This window comes from Dromiciops gliroides, chromosome 4 (genome assembly GCF_019393635.1).
Source record: "Dromiciops gliroides isolate mDroGli1 chromosome 4, mDroGli1.pri, whole genome shotgun sequence".
Lineage (NCBI taxonomy): Eukaryota > Metazoa > Chordata > Mammalia > Microbiotheria > Microbiotheriidae > Dromiciops > Dromiciops gliroides.
Genome location: NC_057864.1, coordinates 100,671,327 through 100,685,759, shown reverse-complemented (window position 1 = coordinate 100,685,759; position 14,433 = coordinate 100,671,327). Strand labels below are relative to the sequence as shown.

General features: G+C 43.6%; 1 protein-coding gene across 4 annotated transcripts in view; it reads left to right on the top strand.

Moving 5' to 3' along the window:
• The window catches only part of SYT2 (synaptotagmin 2), a 178,150-nt gene that overhangs the window by 154,804 nt on the left and 8,913 nt on the right, over positions 1-14,433 (top strand). For all 4 annotated transcript variants that reach the window (XM_044002357.1, XM_044002355.1, XM_044002356.1 and 1 more), the window contains 5 exons: positions 2,666-2,785; positions 3,711-3,878; positions 4,393-4,560; positions 6,319-6,436; positions 13,803-13,936. In XM_044002357.1, the coding sequence (XP_043858292.1) occupies positions 2,666-2,785; positions 3,711-3,878; positions 4,393-4,560; positions 6,319-6,436; positions 13,803-13,936 (708 nt within the window). The remainder of the gene's footprint in view (positions 1-2,665; positions 2,786-3,710; positions 3,879-4,392; positions 4,561-6,318; positions 6,437-13,802; positions 13,937-14,433) is intronic.

Genomic DNA, 14,433 nt, shown 5'->3' with positions numbered 1-14,433 from the left:
AAAAAAAAGAAGAATACCTCATGCCAATGAGGGAAGGGGAGGTGGACTCATGGGGTCATAGTATTCGAGGCAGCACAGTGAATGTGGCATCAAGAACAACTGAGTTCGAATCTGGTCTCAGATTCCTGCATAGCTGTGTGCCCCTGGGCAAGTTACTTAGACTCTGTTTGCCTCAGTTTCCTCAACTATAAAGCGGGGGCAAGAATAATAGCATCTACCTTTTTGGGATTGTTGTGAAATTCACATGAGGTAATATTTGTAAAAAAAAAAGTTCTTAGCACAGTGTCTGTCACCTAGTAGTACTTTATAAATACTTATTCCCTTCCCTTCTCCTACTTATTATTATTGTTATTGCTTTGCCTTCCGAATCAGCTGCCTTGGGTCCTTGAACATTGTCACCCAAAAGATCAAACTAGTAAATGGGGAAAAAGAATTCTCCCAGCCTGGATTCCCATGGGCCAATTGCAGGGTGGAGGATAATCAAATTCCCTCCTGCTTCAGCCACCTTTAAAAGAAAGGGGGAGATTTCTTGTACCTCTTGGGACACAAACTATTGGATACAAAGGAAGACCCTTTAAGAAGCACCATCTGGTGACCCTCTTTCTGTTTGACTTTCAGAAGGTGGTGAAGGGGGAAGAGCATTGGCCTAGGTGTGAAGAGACCTGGGTTGTAGTCCCACTTCTGTCACTTACTAGACATAAGCAGGTCATCTCACCCCTCAAAGGTCCTCTACTTTCCTCATCTGTGAAGTAGGGATAATGACATTTGCCATGCCCATCTCAAAGGGCTGTTGTGAGCATCCCATGATATCCTCTGATGATAAAAATCTGTAAAGAGCTTTTCACACACAAAGAAATATTAATAAAACAACAATAATAATTGACATTTACATAGCACTCTGATAATCTGATTTGAACAATATTTTAGAGAGGGATTTAATGACAATTCTTCAGAGGGGAGGTGATCAATCAATATTTATTGTACACCTACTATGTGCCAAGAACTGTGCTAAGCACTTAGGATACAAATAAGAAAAATGAAAGCTAGTTCCTGCCCTCAAGAAGCTTACAGTCTAATGGGGAAAGAGTGCACAAAAGGAAACTAGAAAGTACGGTGGGGATGGATGTACCTGATTTGGGGGCATGGTGGAGATTCAATTAGAGAAGTCCCAAAGTAGTATATCCCAGAGAGAAATGAGGTGATGTAGAGAAGAAGAGAAGAATGCAAGCTTCTAGAAGACCGGGACTGGTTCATTTTTGTCTTTATGTCCCCATCGCCTAACTCAGTGCCTTGCACACAGTAGAGACTTATTTATTTGCTGGTTTATTTTAAAAATAAGGACCCTACTAGGAATAGAACAGCCTGGGCAAATATACCTCTATTTTTGTTGCATTTTAGTATAGATTTGATCTAATTATGCTCCAGGACTTGGTCTGACCTGCAAGAATTCTTGGTATGTCTGCTGAAATGCCTAGAGTTCTATTCTAGACCTGCTCAGGACTCCTGGGCAGACTTTTACAGATCCCTGGTTCTCATTTTTACCCAATTTTGTGGTGGAAATAGGGATTTAGGAGCAAATCAGAGAAGAAATAGCCTCACTATAAGAAGACATGGGTAGAGTAGGGAATTGTGTATGTGTGTGTGTGTGTGTGTGTGTGTGTGTGTGTGTGTGTGTGTGTGCACATTTGGGTCCCCAGTTCTTTAGAGGGGTTTCCAATGGGCACTCTCATAAGGAGACATTTCCCCAAATCTGCTCTGTTTTTGGCCTCTAGACTGGTCTCTCTAAGGATGGTCAGCTGGTAGAAATAGTCAGTTGGTAAGCATTTATCTTTATGATGGGGAACTTATCTAATCTTGTTTTTCTCTTTCTTCTCTCTCATCATGGAATTCCCCCCACCAACCCATTGCCTGGTCTGGATGGCATTCATGGTATGTCTTTGTGAGTGTGTCAGTAGGGGAGTAACAAAAGGGGCAATATAAAGGTTGTCTAGAAGGTAGAAAGAGCACTATATTTGATTTCAGAAGATCCAGGTTCAAATCTTGACCCTGTTACTAACTACTTGTGTGACCTTCAGTAAGTTGTCAATTTCCACTTTCCTCATCTGCAAAATGATGGTGGTATACTAGTGGGTTTTTTCAGTTTTTAACTATCTTAACCTCAAAATCCAGGTAGTTATTGTGTGATAAAGGCAGCTTATAGCAGCTAGCCAGAGTCAATTGTCAAATTTTCAGTGTGAGCATTTATACTTTGAAATTCAGCAAATGCTACATATCAAAACCTGATTTATTGTTTTGTTGATTGTCTAGACCAAAGAAATCGATGGAGAAAATGTTAATAATTCAGGCTAAATTTAAAAGTGTGGCCTGTTTATATCCGCCCCTCCATCCTCCCCCAAGAGCCAAATTTTAAACATTTACTAGCACACTACTGGATGGAATATTCAAGACCTGAATAAGGTTCAAGTGGGAGCCATGAGTCTAGGACCTTTGCTCACTTGAGTGGAGGAAGTTCCCAAAGTCCTGTGGAAAATCCCATCTCTTCCCTTGAGGATTCTTCCCTTTTGTCCAGATGATGCTTGGGTCCTGGGGAAGAATGGGAGATGCCCTCCACTGTGCTCCCATTGTGCTCAGCTGGGCTATTCTGTCCTCCTCCTAGCCTCCCCAGGATGACGATGATGCAGAGACGGGCCTGACAGAGGGAGAAGGTGAAGGAGAAGAAGAGAAAGAACCAGAAAACTTGGGCAAACTGCAGTTTTCACTGGACTATGATTTCCAGGCTAATCAGGTGCCTAGGGACTGGAGGGAGGGAGTGGAAAGGTAGAACAGGGGCAAGGATGTGCTGGAGCCTAGAGCCCATTGCTAAATTTTCAATGCAAACATTTACACCTTGGAAAACAGCAAATGTTACCAATCTTGGCTTGATTTATTGTTTTGTCAATTTTCTAGACTTAAGAACGTGATAGAGAAAAATAATGTAGATTAAACTTTAAAAAATGTGTACTATGTACATTTTTTTCCCCTCAGAGAGCCAGTTGTTAAATATATACTATCATACTAGTGGGTTGAGGTTTAGGCCTACATGGGCACAGAATGGGAAAAACAGGAACTTCAGGCTGAAGTGTCTGGGGTTATGACCATCTGGGCTATATGATCGCCAAGACCCCTTTCAGCTTCAACATTCTATGATGCTATAATTCCGAGTCAGAGAAGGAAGGAGTAAACTTTGAGAGGACATAAAAAAGGGAACAGAGGGTGAGCCTGTCCCCAGGGTAACAGCTGACCAGGCAAACCTACAGTCTATGTTCTTTCTCAGCTGGGAGGGAGGAATCAGCAGAGTCCCTAGACACTGCTAGCCTTTTGGCGATGTGGCTGGTTTCTTCTGGGAGTCTTGTTCCACCCTAGGGCATGGGACCAAATGAGAAGGTCCCTGTAGATCTGAGACCAGACAACTAGGTGGTGCAGTGGATAAAGCACCAGCCCTGGATTCAGAAGGACCTGAGTTCAAATCCAGCCTCAGACACTTGACACTTACTAGCTGTGTGACCCTGGGCAAGTCACTTAACCCTCATTGCCCTGAAAAAAGAAAAGAAAAAAAGAGAGAGATCTGAGACCAAGCTTCTATAATAAATTCCCAAGCCAGCGGATAGTAGAAATAGTCAGTCTGAGAATGTTGGAGCAGACCTGAGGAGGGGGCTCATTTCTCTCCCCAGTTGACCGTGGGCGTCCTTCAGGCAGCTGAGCTTCCTGCTCTGGACATGGGAGGCACCTCAGACCCCTATGTCAAAGTTTTCCTCCTCCCAGATAAGAAGAAGAAATATGAGACCAAGGTCCATAGGAAGACATTGAATCCTGCCTTCAATGAGACCTTCACTTTCAAGGTGAGGATGAGAATAACCTTATCCCAGGTCCTTCCCTTCTTTCCCTCCTTGGTTTACTCCTAAGAACACAAATCATAGGATCACGGGCAGAGAATTCACAAAATGGCTAAATCAGAGATGTTGTTATTTTAGGCCCCAAATACCCAGAGATTTCCGTCTCCTGCCTTCCTAGCTCCAGCCGGGTCTCACCCAGCCCAGAAAAATGTGGTTGGGATCCATGAACCCTCACCTATTATCCTGCTCTTACCCAGTGGCCAGCTTATTCTTCTAATCTCTGAAGTGCTCTGGGGCCTCCTTGCCCACCTTAGGCTCCATCTGTTTTCCTTGGTCTCATTCAACTCCAACCCTTTGAATCTATGATCAGGGTCCTTTTCTCACCCTCCCCTGTGACTCTTAGGTTGAACTAGGGACCATCTTGGGGCAATGATACAGGTCTTCCTCCTATCATCATCACCCCCAGGAACTCAGACTTCTTACAATACCCGACCTTTCTGTGCCCTGACATGTCCTACAGGTGCCCTACCAGGAGCTAGGGGGCAAGACCCTGGTGATGGCCATCTACGACTTTGACCGCTTCTCCAAACACGACATCATCGGGGAGGTGAAGGTGCCCATGAACACTGTGGACTTGGGCCAGCCCATCGAGGAGTGGAGAGACCTGCAGGGTGGAGAGAAGGAAGAGGTGAGGAAGGAAGGACCTGGGCCAGTTTAAGAACATGCAGAGAGAAGGCCAGGGCCAGTACCATGGAGAGAAGCAAACTGAGCTGATTGAGTCCCCAGCTTAGTCCTGGGCTCCAGATGTCAGGAGCTCACAGTCTAGCTGGGGAGATAAGATATACACACGCAGAGGTGAAAACATTACAAGACCATATATCTATCACCCGATGGGAGCCAGCAATGGAAGCCAGTGTGGTATGAACTTGGACACATGAGTTCAGATCTTGGCTGAGGCACTTGCAAGGCTGGTGAACTTGGGCAAGAAATTTAATCTTTCTGATCCTCAGTTTCCTCACCTGTAAAATGGGGACAATATTCCTTGTACTTCTTGATTTATGAGTGGTTGTGAGGAAAATGCTTTGCAAACCTTAAAGCATTATAGGGGGCAGCTAGATGGCACAGTGGATAGAGCACCGGCCCTGGAGTCAGGAGGACCTGAGTTCAAATTCGGCCTCAGACACTTAACACTTACTAGCTGTGTGACCCTGCACAAGTCACTTAACCCCAATTGCCTCACACAAAAAAGCATTATAGGAATATGAGCTGTTATTATAGTGTGGTGCCTGAGAGGGAAAGATCAGCATAGGCTGGAGGAGTGGGCAGAGAAGGCTCCGTGTCCCCAAGATTCTGAGAGGCTATCCAGGCCCATGGAAATGAGCCCAATTCCAAGGTTGTCTGGATAGGGAGAATGCTCATGGAAAAGAAGAGGAGGAGGGGAATCTACCCCTCCTCTGGATCCCACCCACCCCACACCCCCATCCTTACCTGCCATGGGAACATGTGGTCTAAAGAGTAAACAAGGCAGACAGCTACCCAGGACCCACACACAAGGGGCCAACTGAGGAACATTTTAAAATATGACTGTTTACAAAGGCACATATTTCTAATGCCAGAAAGTCTGCTCTCCATGGCCCATAGGTATTTATTTTGTGATAACTTAAATGATATGTGTTATAGTGAAGGCCCAAATACTCCAGTGAACAATAACAGTAACATGGGGCCCATGCAATTGAAAAACCTTGCCTAGGGCATACAAATGATTTGTCCCTCTGCCCCAGACAGCTACAAGTCAGGGTATAGCCCCAATTATCCTCCAGAGCCAGCTGCCTGCCTTGGGAACATGTGGCTTAAAAACCATCACCCATCCCTGCCATAAAAGCCTAATGCTGCTTCTTCTCATCTCTGGTTTCTATCTTTTCCCTTCCTCCATCTTTTCTTCCCTCCCTCCTTTCCTTCCTTCCCTTCTTTTCTCCTTCCTTTCCTTTCTTTCCTTCCTTCCTTCCTTCCTTTCCTTTCTCATTTCCTTTCTTCTTTCTTCCTTCCATTCCTTCTTTTCCTTTCTCTTTTCTTCCTTCCTTCCTTCCTTCCTTCCTTCCTCACAAATAACTGTGATCTATCAGAGATGGATATAGATACAAATGAGAGGTTTAGACAAAATACCCCCCTTGGAGTACAAATAGAGCCTATAGAAAAGGTCATGATTAACCAATGGCTTTGCTGACTTGTAGCAGGAAAGATTGAGTTGAGATATAAAGAAGACCTTTCTAATCCTCAGTAATCCAGGGACTAATAACTGAAAGCATTCCCTAGGAAAGAAGGATATCCCCCTCCTTCCCCACCTTCCCCACACAGTGGTCTAGGTAAGGGAGCTGAGCAAAAAGTCAGCAGGAATCTTCCAGACCGAAGGAGAAACTCTGACTTTTGTTTTTTCCTCCCTGGGCAGCCAGAAAAGCTTGGAGACATCTGCACTTCCCTCCGTTATGTGCCCACTGCTGGGAAATTGACTGTCTGTATTCTGGAAGCCAAGAACCTGAAGAAGATGGATGTAGGAGGACTTTCAGGTGCGTGCAGATCCACCATTGGCCATGAGGTGGCACTAGAGTCAGATGGCTCCCCAACTACTCTATTTCCCAGTTATTTTAACCTTGAATTTCCCATTTTAGGAGAACTTTTAATCATGCAATACATACATCTTCCCCTGTCCAGAAGCCTGGCTAGGGGCACCACAGAGGTACCCTAACACCTATGGTACTGTCAGGGTATTATAGAGGGCCTAATGAATGCCCCCATGCCCACAGTCCTGGTTGGCTTTGGCAAAATAATGAAGTAGATAAAGTTGCCTCCGGGGTCTTATTCTCCTGTCAGGACCCCTTCTTTGACAGCACCAGCCCTGGTCCTCATATATCCTACATTGGAGGAAGGTAGAAAATATATCGACTCAATTCAACAAACATTTAAGTCTCTGCTGTGAGCTCGGACAGTGTCTTGGGCACATCAAAGAGGATCTCCCTTCACCACGTTGCAGTGAGATGAGAGCTAGATTTGGAGTCAGAGGTCTTGGGATCAAATCCTGGCTCTGCAGCTGACTACCCGTGTGACCTTGGGCGAGTCATTCTCTGATCATCAGTTTTCTCAGCTACAGATTGAGGAGGTCAGATGTAATAAGCTTGAAGGTTCCTTCCAACTCCAAATCTATTGACTGGCTCTGAAGGAGCTGACGATCTATGGGAAGGCTGGGACTTATGTACCAGCCAGTATGATGCAAGGTAGTGGGCAATGGGGACAAAGGGATGCAAGGTATTGAGGGGAGGTTTGAGGAGGAATCCACTAAGGATGACATCAGATAAGAGGTGGTTCCCAGGCCTAACCTCAAAAGAAGAGGCTTTCAACAAGAGAAAGATAGAGGTAGAGGGTACACTCTGGGCATGGGGAGTGGTCTATACTGATGTATGGGAGGGAAGGGCAGAATGAGCTTGGGGGATAGTCAGTAGTCTGGTCGGACTAGAATATTGAATAAATGTAGGGGGATGGTATGAAATAAGGCCAGAAAAGCAGAGAAGAGCCAGTTTGCAGAGGGACTTGAATGTCAGGCAAAGGAGTCTATCTTTTTTGTCCTATCCTGCTTGGAAAGCCATTGGAGAGTTTTGAGCAGAGGAGTGATGTGGTCTGGCTTAGCAGACTTATTTTGAGAACTATGTAAAGAATGGATTGGGGGGCAGCTAGGTGGCACAGTGGATAGAGCACCAGCCCTGGATTCAGGACGACCTGAGTTCAAATCTGGCCTCAGACACTTGACACTTACTAGCTGTGTGACCCTGGGGAAGTCATTTAACCCCAATTGCCTCACCAAAAACAAACAAACAAACAAACAAACAAACAAACAAAATGGATTGAAGCCAGCAAGATACTGGAGACAGGGAGACCAGATAGGAGGCTATTCCAATGGTCCAAACAGGAGGAATGAAGACAGTAATGCATGAGGTGTTGTAGAGATAGAATCAGCAAGACTGATGAGATGCAGAGAGTGAAGGATAAAGAAAGAATCAAGGATGACTCTGGGAGGGAAGGGTTAAAGGGGAATATGGATTCAGCCTCGGACCTATTGAGTTTGAGGTGCTGGTGGGTCATCCACATGCTGGACTTCCATGACTGACATTCCTACAAAGGCCTGTGGGTAGAGCAAGTGTTGCTAATAGGAAGAAACTATGGGGAAATATGTTCCCATAGGAAAGTTCTGTTGTCACCAGGCAGGACAATGGGAAAGCACCTGTTCAACCTGCAGTACATGTTAGTCCATCAAATTGCGTTTATTAAGCACCTGCCGTGTTCTAGGTACTCTGCTAAGTGCTGGGTACACAAGCAAAGACAACAAACAGTCCCTGTTCTCCAGGAGCTCACAGTCTAATGGGAAAAACAACAGGCAAACAACTATGTATGAACAAAACACTGATGAGATATTTTCAGGGAGTCTCAGAAGGAAGGCAGTAGAATTAAGGGCTTGGGGAAAACTTCGGAAGGTGGGATTTAACGGTGACTTAAAGAAAGCTAAGGAATTGGGAGAGCATCCCAGGCCTGGAGGACAGTCAGAGAAAATGCTCAGAGTCTGAAGGTGCTGTGTTTTGTGAGGATCAGCAAGGAGGCCAGGGTCACTGGACCGCAGAGTACATGAAAGGGAGTGAGCTCTAAGAAGACCAGAGAGGGGAGGCAGGTTAGGAAAGGCTTTAAATTCTCAACAGAATATTTTATTTGATCCTGTGGGTAATAGGGAGCCAGATGGAGGGAGGTGTTGTGGTCAGGTCTGTATTTTAGGAAAATCATTTTGACAGCTGAGTGGAGGATAGCATGAAGTGGAGAAAGCTTGAGGCAAGGAGACTAGCCAGCAGTCTGGGTGTGGGGTGATGCCACAGGAGACAAAGGGAGTAGCTATATAGGAGAGACCCTGCCCTCAGGGGGCTTACATATGCCCTATAGGGAAAACAACAATACACATATTAGTAGGAACTACAACATCTAGACAGAGTAAACAGAAGGTATTTTCAGGAGGAGGAGGAAGGCCCTGGCAGCTGGGACTGGGTATAGGAGAAGGCATTTAATTTGAGCTTTGGGGTGGGATTTCCTCAGTGGACAATTTCTCCCCTCCTCATAAACTAATTCATCTGCTTCTTTGGCCAGGACCCCCAAATTCTGAAAGCATTCTCTAACTGGCTATCCTAGTCCCTGGAGGTGGTTCAAGTCGCTAGTCCTGTTTTATTGTGTTTTGCTTCTAGAAAGACTGACATCACTGCAAAGGCCTATGGGTAGATTACCGACAGGAAGAAACTATATGGAAAGAGGTTCCCATAGGAAAGAATGCTATCGCTAGGCAGTACAATGAGAGAGCACCTACTCAACCTGTAGTACTTGTTCTTAGGATGCTCCAATCACAATTCAGTTACTGTGTCTTGCTAGTCATACTTCTTCATCAACCTCCTAACTCTGGGCGACGTTCTCTCAGCATTGTTAGTAATCCCACTAGTCTTTTAGCTACCCCCAATTTATTCTTTGTCTGTTCAACCTGGTTGTAAAGCTATAGATTGGTCAGTTGTACTCCGCCTTGTGGAAGAACATGGCTGCGAGATCTGCTTGTGTGTCACTGGCCTTCCCTTGTGTATGCAAGGAATTAAAATGATTTGGCCAAACCAGGAAAATGTAGAGTGCTGAATTAATTAGTTGACATTTTTCTAGTCCAACCCACAGTTGAAATGAATCTTTACTATAATAGACATGACAAGTGGTCAAGCAGCCGTTGCTTGAAGCCCTCCAATGAGGGAAAATCCATTAGGAAGTGAGACTGCCCATGATATATATATATATATATATATATATATTTTTTTTTTTAATGGGGCAATGGGGTTAAGTGACTTGCCCAGGGTCACACAGCTAGTGTCAAGTGTCAGAGGCCAGATTTGAACTCAGGAACTCCTGAATCCAGGGCCGGTGCTTTATCCACTGTGCCACCTAGACGCTGCCCGTGATATTTTTGAAGATCTATAATTGTTAGGTAGTCTTTCTTTCTTTCTTTCTTTTTTTTCTTTCTTTCCCTTTTTCTTCCTTTCTTTCTTTCTTTTTCTTTCTTTCTCTTTCTTTCTTTCTTTCTTTCTTTTTTCTTTCTGATGGGGCAATGAGGGTTAAGTACTTGCCCAGGGTCACATGGCTAGTCAGTGAAGTGTCTGAGGCCGGATTTGAACTCAGGTCCTCCTGAATCCAGGACCGGTGCTTTATCCACTGTGCCATCTAGCTTCTCCTAGGAAGCTTTTCTTGACATTAAATAGAAATTTGTGCTTTTTTTAAAAAAATAGCTACCACCCATTACTACCATTTCTGCCTTTCAGGGCCAAACAGAACATCAGTCAGGCCAGTTTGATTGGAATGGAAAATATGTAAAGAGGAGCAATATGAAGCAAGATTAGAAAATTAGGTGGAAAGTAGATTAAGGAAATTAAAATTCTAGGCTGAGGAGTTTGAATATTGTTCCAGAAGCAATAGGGAGCTATTGAAGATTTTTGAGTAGGGGAGTGGCAGAGTCAGATGTGTCATGGTCAGATTTTAAGAATATCAATCTGGCAGTTGCATGGAGGATAAATTGGAAAGGGGAGACCAACAGTGTTACAAAGTGGGAAAAAAAGTTCAGAGGGATAAAGACTGAGAAAAGATCATTTTATTTGGCAATTAAAAGGTGACTCTGGGGGGCAGCTACTTGGTGCAGTGGAAAAAGCACAAGCCTTGGATTCAGGAGGACCTGAAATCAAATCCGGCCCCAGATACTTGACACTTACTAGCTGTGTGACCCTGGGCAAGTCACTTAACCTTCATTGTCCCACCCCAAAAAAAAGTTTTTAAAAAAGGTGATTTCAGTAGCGGTGGGATCAAGGGGGTGAAGAATTAGTGGATGGTAAGGAAATGGGTGTAAAGCAGTGCAATTTAGTGGGTATAAAGTAGATGCAATTTAGCAGTAAAGGAATGGAAAAATATAGGTCAGCAACTTAATCTGAAATATTACTGTGCTATAAAAAATGATGAAATGGACTAATTCAGAGGAAACTGGGATGACGCTTGTGAACAGGAACAGGGCAAAGCAAACAGAATCAGAAGAACAATTTATACAACGATAACATTCTAGAGAAAAATAGCTTTGAAAGACTTTAGAACTCTGAACAACCACAGTGATAAACCATGAGTCCCAAAACATTAAGATGACATATGCTACCTGTCTTCCAATAGAGAGGGAATGAACTCTATGTCACTAGCTCACGCAGTGGTAAAAGATGATATAGAGCCACACACACACACACACACACACACACACACAGCATGGGGCATGATTTTAACTCAGTGTAAGGAGGAGTTGTCCCAGAGCTATATGAGTTGTCTTGGGAGGTGGTTGACTCTCCTTTTGTCAGAGCTCTACATAAAAGGGCTTGGTGATCACTTGTCAGTCACGTGATAGAAAAAATTGGACTGAACAACCTCCAAGCTCCCTTCCAACCCCAGGGTTCTATAATTTGATTCTATGATGGGCTCCTGTTATCTCTCCCCTGTTCCACTCTGTGCTTAAAAGGTAGCCAGACTCAGCCAGAGTTCTCCCTTTCAATGGACTTACTGGAGAACTCGTAGTCACCTTCAGGGGCTGAGTTTTAGATTCTACAGGTCTTTGCTCTTTCATTCCTAATAGAGCAATTCATTCTTTTTTTTTCTCCTTTTTCTTTTTTGCAGGGCAATGAAGGTTAAGTGACTTGCCCAGGGTCACACAGCTAGTAAGTGTCAAGTGTCTGAGGCTGGATTTGAACTCAGGTCCTCCTGAATCCAAGGCTGGTGCTTTATTCACTGCACCACCTAGCTGCCCCCAGAGCAATTCTTTCTTAACAATTAGAGCAATCTTAAAGTATGTTGGCTCCCTTTGGAGAGAGGGGGGTTCCCCTCCTTGGAGTAGAGACAGAGAAACAACCACTTGTTGGGTGTGTTTTGGTAAAAATTCCTTTCTTGTATGCATTGGACAAGATGGCTGCTGAGGTCCCTTTCAGCTCCCAAATCCTGTGGCTCTATCCAATTGTATATGTTTGGTTGCCAAGAATTTGGCTTTGGGGCAGCTATGTGGCTCAGTGGATAAAGCACTGGCCCTGGATTCAGGAGGACCTGAGTTCAAAGCCAGCATCAGACACTTGACACTTACTAGCTGTGTGACCCTGGGCAAGTCACTTAACTCTCATTGCCCCAGGGGAAAAAAAAAGAATTTGGTTTTCAGGTTTTCTGGGAGAATTTGAAACAGACTAGATTAGAGGTAGGAGAGGAGATAGGGAATAAAAGGGAAACATCTGATATTTTTTGGATGTGTTGACAGATTTTGTTCAATTTTTTTTCTTTTCCTGTTTCTTTTTCTTTTAATTAAAAAAAAAACTTCTTTTATATAAGAGATGCCTATTTAGGAGGGGAAAGGTACAGGAGGAAATCTAGATGATATAAAAAAGATATAAATAAAAATCTATATAGTGTGTCCCAAAAGTCTTAAGCACAATTTTAAGCTTTATTTGCTTAATTAAGTTAAATTAATTAAGTTAACTTAAGTGTAGTTTTAACTTAACTTTATTAACTTTTAAACTTAATTAACTTAAGCTAATAAAGCTTTAAACTGCACTGAGACTTTTGGGGCACCCTATATTTTTAAAAGACAATATATGCAATATTTCATACCCATAGGATCCCACCTCTGCAAAGAAAAAAGAGAGGTGCATTTTTTTCATCTCTCCTTCAAGGACAAACTTGGTTATTATAATCATATGGCATTTGGGGTTTTTTGTTGTTGTTCTTTATATTTACTTTGTTGGAAGTTATTATGTAGATTGTTTCCCCTGGTTCTGTTTACTTCACTTTGAATTGGTTCATTTAAGTTTTCCCAAGGTTCTCTGAATTCTTGATATTCATAGTTTTCTGAGGCCTCAGGGTCTTCATCTGTCAAGTTAAGGGGTTGGACTATATCACCACTGAGGTCCCTTTCACCTATAATTCTATGATTCTAAGTTTCAGTTCATGGTAAGCCCCTTGATGGATAAGCTTATACTATAAGAAAGGCAGTCAGATGACCATAGCCTAGTGACCATACCTATTTGCAATGGATTTTCTTTCTCCTGCTTTCTCAATGGGTGAAGGAGGGGAGGTGGAGAATTAGGAACTGAAAAATAAAATTGAATGAAAAGCAACAGCTGCAACAGCAACGACAAAACAATCCTAGCCTAAATGATCTCTGTGGCCCCTCCCAGCTCTAAATCTTAGGATCTTTTAAGTGAATGTGGATACAAGTGGATCTTAAGATTTGGAGCTGGAGAACGGATCCATACAAATGGATCACATTTGAGTTACATAATGGAGCCATACAAGGGAATCATAAGATTTAAAGGTATCCTACACTGGAGAGAAGAGACAAAGTTCATTGGAGGCATAACCTTGACCTCATGGAGCTTACAATCCAGGAGGGAGAGACAACTCATAGATAATTGTTATTAAGAAATAATACATAGGGGCAGCTATGTGGCACAGTGGAAAGAGCACCGGCCCTGGATTCAGGAGGACCTGAGTTCAAATCTGGTCTCAGATACTTGATACTTACTAGCTGTGTGACCTTGAGCAAGTCACTTAACCCCAATTACCTCACCAAAAAAAAAAAAAGAAAAAGAAAAAGAAAAGAAATAATACATAGGGGGTAGATAGGTGGATAAAGCACCAGCCCTGGATTCAGGAGGACCTGAGTTCAAATCCAGCCTCAGACATTTGACCCTTACTAGCTGTGTGACCTTGGACAAGTCACTGAACAACAAAAAAAGAAAGAAAGAATACATAATCAGTGCCCACAAGAGTTGGGAAGCCTTGGGTAGTGATGAGTTTGTCTTTCTGCAGATCCCTATGTGAAGATTCACTTGATGCAGAATGGTAAGAGGCTGAAGAAGAAGAAGACTACAGTGAAGAAGAAGACCCTGAACCCCTACTTCAATGAGTCCTTCAGCTTTGAGATACCCTTTGAGCAGATCCAGGTGATCTTGGTCTCATCTGGGCTCTGGGCCTGGGTTCAGGTTGGGATTGGTCGCAAAAGGAGATATGGGAGAATTTGAGGGAAATGACCATAGACCAATGTCCAAATTCCTTAATGCTCCCAATGGAAGGGGGGATGGAGAGCCAGATGGGTGAGAGAAAGGGAGTGTTTATGGGGTTATCTGAAGTGATGCAGGGGATAAGGAGGGGAAAAAGTTCCAGATCATTTCCTTGGAGCTTTGGAGCACCAGTGAATATGTGCCAAGGGTTGGGTTTGATGAAATACAAGCAGACCCAGGAGGGGCACCTAGCTCAGAGGGGACTGGTTCACCTGAGTTTGAGTCTGACCTCAGATACTCGCTGTGTGGCTCTGGCCAAATCAAGTAATCCCTTTAAATCCTCAGTTTCCACATCTGTCAAATGTGAAGCACTTTGTAAACCTTAAAGTGCTATATAAATGTTATTATTAATACTATTATATGCTACTAAAGTATATTCA